Below are 9,579 nucleotides of genomic sequence, written 5' to 3' on the forward strand. Positions count from 1 at the left end.
CCTGAACCGGTAGAGTGCATGTCGGCAAGGATATGATTTAAAGGATGAATACAAATCAACTACACATGATAGCTAGGATCAATTACTTTTTAAAATTAAAATGACGGTCATTTAAACTAAACAAATGTATTTAATCTGTTGATTAAACAAGTTTGATTTACGGGTTAAAAAGTAAAGCTAGAATCAAGTTTTTGTTACATAAAAATGTCATTAAAAGTATATTATTTATTTAGTTTTCATAGTTATACATATTTTACTTAAAAATCATCTAATTTAGTTCATATTAATATTATTTTAATCTCTTTTACTTCACATCGGTTTGTTATGTTATTTATATAGAAATTGCTTTTTTTTCATTATTCACCCGTTGACGCGAAGCATAACCATACTTTTCTAACAACATTTGTATGTTTTTCAGAGATTTCTTGTTACCTCTGTCGAAAATAAATATAACATCAGCATAAAACACATGAGAAGGAACAAATTACCCATTAAACTTATCCTGCTTTGTATGACACCAGAGGAAGACAACATCAAGAGACCTTTACTAAGACCTTCTTCAACAATGCAGAACAATAAAAGAGAAAGATGATCACCCTGACGAACACCCTTATAACAATGGAAGAAAACAACAGATCTACCGTTAACACACAGAAATTCTGACAGAACTTAGAGTAGTTTTTAACCAACTGCAAAATCTGGTAATAAAACCAAAACCACTGCAAACAGTAATAAGATAATTCCAATCGAAACTGTCAAAAGCCTTTTCTACGTCCACTTTGAGAGCCGCATGGCCACCGTAAGTTCATTTTTTTCTGAACGATTAATAGCTTCCGAAGCAATAACAATGCAATCTTTAATGTTCGCCTTCACAAAACCATTCTGTATATGTTGTAGATTTTAGTATCCTGCTGCATAACCATAGAAATTAGTTGAGCTTCGGCTCCTCTAAAATCTGTGTTTCTTGCTCAATTTCCACTTCACAATCATTCATCACAGGACTCTGCAGATTCAACCTCTGCTGCTGTATATCTTGTGAATACTGATCCAGAGCAGAGCAACAGTAGCAGGGTTCTGCATTTTCTTCATCTCTTCGACCCTCTGATCACTCTGAACTAAAGGCATATTATTCATATGATTCAACACTTATTCACATTCTGAAATATTTGTCTATCAGCAGTCATCAGATTAACCTCCAACAAACTTTTCTCAGGATAGGCATGTGCATTTTTACGAAGAATATTACTATTTTTCTGAATATGTGCCTCACCCAGTATCAATGTGCTATTATTTTTTTTAGTGTGCTACTATATTATATTTAATAAAAGAATATTAATAATTTCTTAATCGAACACTTTAATATATATATATATATATATATATATATATATATATATATATTGATCTCTTTTTAGTATTTATAGTTTTTATATACAACAAATAGAAGTATTGAGCTTTTTATGGTTTATTGGATATGTTCAGTTTTTTTTTTTTAGATTTTTTTATTATTTCAAGTTTTCAATGTTTATTTATATAAATTTTAAGAAAATTAATTTTTGGACTTGGATCAATTTATTAGAGCAAGAGTTAAATCGACTTAATAATCATTAAAGTAAATTTAAGATTAACTTAATAATAAAAGTAGAAGGAATCGCTAACAAAAATTAACATATTGAAATTTTCAGAAGGCTACCAAACAAAAAATGACATCTAATAAATTAAAATCCATTATTTTTTATTATTAATTATTTTAATATATTTTTTATATTAATTATTTTAATATTTACATCACGAAATGTTTTCTAAAAAGTCGCGCTGCTAAAAGAAAAAATTGTACTAAAAACTAAAATAATAATAAATAAAAAAAACAGCATAGATAAACCTCTGTCTTCTTCCTTTAGCTATTAAGATACAATACTGGACACTCTTGTTGTCCATTCATTTTGAGATACTAATATAATGTGTCTCGTATTATAAAGAGGAACACACGATACGTATGGATCAATTTAGAATCTGCATAGGGTTTGCCAAATGGATAATGCAAAGCGCAATCCCACATAACTGAAAGAGATTATAATTCTCCTGTGTCAGAGGAGAAACTTCACCTCTCTCTGTAAAACCTTGCTGGCACGTCGATGCTGCTTCCATAACTGAACTCATCCACATCCTAGTTACATCATAATTCCCCGACAAGAAAACCCCGACCGAGTTCACTATTGTCCATGCTGCATCTGAGTAAAGTTCCAAGCAATCTGTTAAGGCCCCCAAAGCAAAGCTACCAACGCTTGTGCTATCCAATAGCTTCTCTATTGTTGCCAACGTGCTACTCGCATTCTCCAGTGCTAGCTCCATTGCAACCAACGCCAACCCTTCAAGATTTGCGGAGTGACTCACCGGAACTACCGGAAGAGAACTTGAGCATAGGCCGTAGCTCAAGATGATAGATTGGTTCGCACATATTTCGCAGGTTTGCTCGATTATGTCCTTGGGTACTCTCCAGGTGGAGCTTGTTGTTCCAAGGGAGAGTGTGGTGATAAACAAGGAAAAAAGGGTGAAAGAGAAAAGCAGTAAAAATGGCTGAAACATCATTGGTTTGGTATGGACTGAAAGTGGTGCGTGTCTGTGAGTGTTGTTGATTCATGCAAAGCCATTTATATATGGTTCATGTACGTGAAGGGATAGAAGAAGCTAGTGGAAATGTAGTGTCAAAAAGGAAATTTCCTTAACGGCTTTTTGCTTGTTGCTTAGTTATAGGAGAGTACAGTTTTAGAGACTTTACATTTAAGGGGAGGGTTTTCTGGGTATGTAGCACTTTCAGTAGTAGTGAAATAGTAGGGTTCGTTAGTAATTTCGTGGAACCATTTAACTGCGGAAGCTTCGTGAGGTCACAGATGACAGATTCAGTACGGACGAAAGTATCGTGCAAAAACATATACCTTTTTTTTTTTCAGTAAATTCTATTTCTGAATTTTCAAGTAGTTCTACAAATTACATTTTTATTTAGGGATAAAAATAATTTTATTTGTTAACATGTATATTATTGTCGCATTCATTTTCGAAAGTAAAGAAATTAAAAAGAATTGCTAAAAGTGCAAGTAAGTGTGTTTAGTCCTTGATTAGGTTTGTTCATATAAGTTCTTAAAAAATATAGACACTTTCTATAGTTCTCGATTCATAAATATAGGCTAATATCATATTTAAGCCATACATTAAATGTACGGTTTAAATAAAGTGAAGTGCAAATCACATTTTTTAAAAATAATTTTAAACTTTTAAATTTTAGGAATTATTTTGTTAATAGAAAATAACATTTTTATACTTTTCAATGACTTTTTTTTTTCTTTTAGTTTAGCCACTTAGATTTCTATAAATTATTTTCTATCCGACATAAACTAATTTCAAAGACCTGTTTTTTTAGTTTAGAATTCAAATTAAAGACAATTTAGTTTATGAACCAAAGTTTTATAAAAGTTAACATAACTCAAGGACCTGTTTAGTTTAAAAATCAAATTAAACATAATTTAACTCATTAACCTATTTAATAAGTTAGAGATTATTTATATTATTATTGTAGTGGCGGGAAACATGAAATTGCTGTCACCATTAGTAATTTGAGAAGAAGAATCTGAAAAATCCAAAGCATCTGCAATAAAGAAGTGAGGTGTGGCAACGACAGAGAAAAGGAAAAGATCTCACTTACCTCTTCCCATTCTGGATAGGAAAATGAAGTTTTGAAAGCATCACTTCTATAATAATATTTAAAAATTTCCTTAATAATTCATATTCATATTATCATAATAAAATTATTAAGTATTTATATATAAAATAAAAGTTGACTAAATACTACATGTCGATGAGATTTTTCAAGGGAGTAGAGGTAAATATATTGGTATATTTTTGCGTTTTTGGAAATGCGAAATTGGCTGAATTATGGAGACTGTATATGCATTGACGCATGCTTGGAAAGTGGGTTTTTGGAGACTCTAGCTAGAATGTGTCTCTTCTTTAATTTGATAAGGCTTCGTAGAGGATGGTTCTTTAGAAACTTAGGAAGATATGAAGGTATGTTTGGATATCTGTCCTAATATTCAATTTAAAGTTTCACCTATTTTTTGTGAATGGAATTATTGTACAGATAAATTAACTAATTTAAAATTGGAGGATAGAGAGACATCTAAGTAGTTTAATGTCTGGTCTACAATTATTAGTTTGAATTTTCTTTATAATAGGTATCATTTAGTGTAGTTTTTTTTTTTATGTATGATTTTCTTTTTTATGAGTTTGGGATGATTATGATATTTGTTTTTTTTTATTATGTTTATTTTTCTTTTAATAAGTTTTTCATATGATGATAAATAATAAATGTATTTTAGAGTGTCAAGCTAATTCAGACGATGATTTTTAAGTAGGGATGGCAATGCGGGCCGGTCTGGCCCGTTTAGGCCCGGCCCGCATAAGGTCCGCACAACGCGGGCTGACCCGTCCCGCCCCGCATACTCCTTGGCCCGCGGGCTCACGTGCCGGCCCGTTTTTTTTTTTTTTATGATAAAACTTTCAATGTTTAAAAATTGAGAAACTTTAAAAAGTTCACAAAATTAAGTAAAGACTTTGGAGAATTAGATGATAAATTGATAATTCAACATTTTCATCATATTCATACTATGACACACACAATGTATTCTTTAAATTTTAGCACATTAAAAATTACATAATACTTGTCTTTTACAGTTATACAAGAATTTGAAACGTTAATGCAAGAGTCCATAAAAGAAGTAATTAATATACACAAGTGCAAGTTTTTTTTTTAAATTTTATGTGGGCTTGCGGGCCGCGAGCCTATACGGGTCGAGTCCGTGCGGGCCTGTGGGCTCACTATCCTGACCCGCCTCGCGTTTTTTCTGCGGGCCTGCGGGCTGAACCCGCGGGCCAGGCCCTAATTGCCATCCCTATTTTTAAGGATGCTTTGTCATTTCAACACATATTAGAAATTTCCGTTACTCTTATAACAAATTGACACCACGACAGAAAAAAGTTAAATAATTTATTTTATAAGTTTAAGTAAAGAATGTCAAATAAATGAATAATTTAAATTATTTTATTTGAATATGATTTTTTATTAATGTTAGAGAAATTAAATTTATAAAATAAAATAACAATAATAATAAACATATGATTTGATTTTTTTTATTAATAAAATTTAAATAAAATACAAAACAATTTTTAAATATATTTTAAGAAAATAATTTAAGGTTGATCTGACATGACAAATTAGATGAAAGGAAATGCGAATTTATTGAAATATCTAATTTGATCAACTCTATTCTTGATAAGAAAAAGATTATTTGACACCATTTGACAACTCTGATAAAGACGAAATAGTTTTAAAAAATTTAACTTTTATATTTATAGAAGAAAGAGAAAATAAATGATTTTTTGACATGATAATAAAAAAAGATTTAGTGTCAAAATAGCAATGTACTTTTGATAAGTGAGTGGAAGGATACCCTAGTTGCCACTCACGCTAGCAATTCTCCATAATTAATTTGATAAGTTTGTACGATTAGAATAAAATAAGAATACCTTTTTCATATTGAAATTTCATTTATTTGTTCAACAATAATTTAAATTCATTTTTAATTAATATTTACATTTACACTTTGAAAAAAATACAAACAATTATGATTAAGACTAAGATTGTGTCCTTATGGATAGATGGATTTTGGGGAGTGTGTGAAGATGAATTTGTATGAATGAATATGTGTGTTTTTTTATGTAAATTTAGAAGATAAAGTTGGTGGACTTGAAGATAAATTTTATAAAAGTTAGTGAATGATTTGAGTGATGTGATAGATAAAATAAAAATTTATAATAAATAAAATTTTATAATTACTAAAATACCTTTGATATAAAAACATATTAAATAATTTTTAAAGAAACAAAGTCAAAATATATTTTTTTTAATAAAAAAAAATTCAATTCATAATACTACAAGAATATATTTAATTAATGATGAATTTGTTGTCTATGAATTTTTTCGACAAATTTCATAATTTAATTTATCATTAATTTAATATTTGGACACATTTATTAGGAAGATCCGTCAATTATATTATTATTTTTATTATTGACGGATATTTACATCGTTAACAAATCATTACAATTATTAACATCTAAAAGTCATTGGCATATTTTGTCACTGAATTTCAAATTTTATTATCGGTGAACATTTTCGTCAGTAACTTATCATTATAGTTACTAATGATGTCAAAAATTTGGTGGCAAATTCTTCATCCACTTCAATGGAGTTTTTGGTATATTAAAGGAAGAAGTAGAGAAAAAGAGAAAGAGGCAATGTAGCGGTGAAGTGGTGGTGGCTTGGGGGCATTGACATGGAGACACATTGATGACGTGGAGGAATGTCAATGACATGGAGGAATGACAACAAAGAGGAAAGTGATTATCGAAGTTAGAGAAGGAAGTGGATGAAAGAGGAACACAAATAGGAGAATGAGGATGAGTTGGAGGTGGCACAATGGTGTGATGGAGGCGAGAAGGGGAGGAGGAGGAAGATGAAGAAATAAAGGGAAAGAAAAGAGGAATATGAAGAAGGAGACCCAATCGTGTATTCTATATCAATGAATGTTACCGACAATCATAATAAAAAAATATTTACTTACATACACTTACCGACAAATTTGAAGCAGTCGATAATTATCAACAAGTATCACCATCCGTTAGTAACACTACAAGAAAATGCTTCATTAACAATAAATTTTAGTGACCTAGGGGCCAAAAGTAGTTGGTCATTATAGTGACCAATTTATATATCAATTTACAAAACAAAAAGTTTTTGATTACTAGAATTATCAGTATTATAAATAATAAAAATTATAATTGGTCGCCTAATTAGTCACTAATTAATTATAGACTAATTTAAAAATCAATTTCTTTAATACCAAAAATCTTGTTACTTAATGTTTGGTTGATATCTAAATTGGTGACAAACAATTTTTGGTCACTAAAATTAGTTGTTAATGAAACATTTTCTTATAATGTAAAGTTTACTGACAACCACTTTGTCGACCGATTGGCTATTAATAGTCCGTCAATAAATATGATTTATTGACAGATTTTTTGTATTGTGTCGTTAGTAATATGTAATCTCCTTGTAGTGATAAAATTAATATCAATGTGATTAAAACAAAAATTACTCCATATATAATCATAAAAATTCCGAGATTTCATATTTGACAAATGAAACTTACATGTAATTAATATGTAATAAAAAAATTTAATTCAAAAGTTGCATAGCACAGCACACAGTTTACACTACACTAGATCACGTATCCGATTAACGTTAGTTAAATATAAATTAAATCAAATATTGCTAATCAAGATACTACATCAATGTAATTAAAATGAAAACTAATCCATTTTAAACGAAATTAAATTTGAGAAAATAAGATTTTATAAGCTTACAAATCAAAGAAAAAAATATATATTCTATGAAAATATTTAATTCAAATGTAATAAGAAAAATATCAAAGGGCTTGTTATTGAGTGCGGGGAAGAGGAATCAGATTATTATATATTGCATCAACCCATGGCCAGATCAATGCTCGCCCACTTCTATTCTTAACTTCCTTTAATTTGTTTTCGAAACATTCTAATATATAATAAACCAGTAAATTACATATATCTTTATTTAGTTTCTCAAAAGCAAGGTTAAAACATTCTTATGTTTAGTGTTTATTACTCTTCAGTTTTAATTTTTTTGGTATTCTTTCTATAATTGTCATATATTATAATATACTATCAAGAAACCGCTGGAATTTTTTGTCACGTAACGCATGCATGATTTTGTGAGCTTTTATTAATGATCCACTATAGTTATTAAAATAAAAGAAAATCGCATTTATAAAAAAAAAAAAACACAGATAAAAATGTAAAAGGCAAAAATGAACACAGGTAATAAAAGAGCGAAAACCAAGAGACAGAAATAATAAATGATGAAACTTTAGTTATGGAAGTATGAATAGAAGAGTTTTGAGGAGGAATGTTTGGTGAGGATTTGGATGAGCACAGAAGGTATTACATTGAGTTGGAAGTAGGCGTGATTCTGTTTTGTTAAAGGAGAGGAGTTTCCACCTTTGGGATGGTTGAATGAGCGTTGACAGATAAGTGGGGTATCTAAGGATTCACTCACTTTGATGGCAGCAGTGTCCAAATCCTTCGCCTTGAAAGCAACCACAGCAGCATCTAATTCCGACAACGTATCCTTGTAAGAATCAAAGCAACCTTTTAGGGAATCCTTTGTGCGTTCATCAAAGTTCTTGTCGTTCAAGAGCTTCGAAATGAAGGAAAGCAATTTTGTTCCGTTGGATTTCAGTAACTGAATTGAATTCACCCAGTAATCTTCGGCGTTGCTGCTTGGTGGCTGCCAATTGGAGAGGTATGCAACACAGAAATCATAGCTCAAACCTTGGTCAAATTTCGAGGCCTCTATGCAACCTTTGGAGACAATATTGGACACACTTGAGCATTGAGAGAGAAAGAGAGAGAAAATGATAACGTATGCTGAGAGTTTCATTTTTTCGGTTTTTGTTTCTCAGAAATTCAAATTGAAATCTATCAAAAACCAATCTGAGATGTGAAAGGAATACAGTGATGCAATGCCAATCCCCTGTGCATATATATAATGAGAAGGGAGATATCATTTTAAAAGTTGAGATAGAGTGTTTATTTTCAATCACTAATAATAAATATGGATCAAAACATGCGATAACATATAAAATCTTTTTTCTAACAGATGGTTCAAATAGTTAACGGAATCGGAATGTCAGGTGTAAGTAAGTTCGTGGATTTTGTTTTCTTTTTATTATTTTACTTTTTATTAACTTTTCTTAATTAAAAAAAAAATTATATGTCAAGTTAGCATCATTACATGATGATGTCAGTATCATGTGACTAGGGATAACAACGGTGACGAGATGGGGATGTGTTGCGTTATCCCATACTTATTTTCGTATAAAAAATTCATCTTCATTCTCATACACATCGCGTAATGGGTATAATTTAGTACTCATACCCGTACCTCTTTTCTTACTACTTCAATATTAATTTTAATGAATTTTTATAAAATAATCAAAAATTACGGTAAAAGAAACATAATATTATCAAATATTTAATATTAGGAGGATGATGGTTTCTTCGATATAAAATACTTTAAAATAAATTATAATTGTTTATATTTTAGACTAGAATAACAAATAAAATTTCATGAGAACCAAAACATTTATTAAATTTGCAAACATGAATGAAACATAGTTCATAAAAATATAAAAGGAAAACAAAAATTCAAATTAAAAAATATTTTAAATGTTTGTTTATTTCAATTTTTTAAATTCTAATGAATATTTATTTTATACACTAATAAAAGTTATAATATCACATCACTTAATCAAAATGACGGAAAGAACAAATAATAAACATAATAATAAAATTTTAACATAGATTTTATATCTTTTGAACTCCAATATATGTTAGATGGTGATAAAAAAAATATTCATGACAATTACA

The 9,579-nt window shown here is 29.5% G+C and overlaps 1 protein-coding gene across 1 annotated transcript; it reads right to left on the minus strand.

Moving 5' to 3' along the window:
• Positions 1-1,799: 1,799 nt before the first annotated feature.
• On the minus strand, positions 1,800-2,618 carry LOC114179505 (putative invertase inhibitor). Its single transcript, XM_028065863.1, has one exon. The coding sequence runs from the start codon at positions 2,587-2,589 to the stop codon at positions 2,002-2,004; it is 588 nt and encodes a 195-aa protein (XP_027921664.1). The 5' UTR covers positions 2,590-2,618; the 3' UTR covers positions 1,800-2,001.
• Between the last annotated feature and the right edge of the window lie 6,961 nt (positions 2,619-9,579).

This window comes from Vigna unguiculata, chromosome 3 (assembly GCF_004118075.2).
Source record: "Vigna unguiculata cultivar IT97K-499-35 chromosome 3, ASM411807v1, whole genome shotgun sequence".
Classification (NCBI taxonomy): domain Eukaryota; kingdom Viridiplantae; phylum Streptophyta; class Magnoliopsida; order Fabales; family Fabaceae; genus Vigna; species Vigna unguiculata.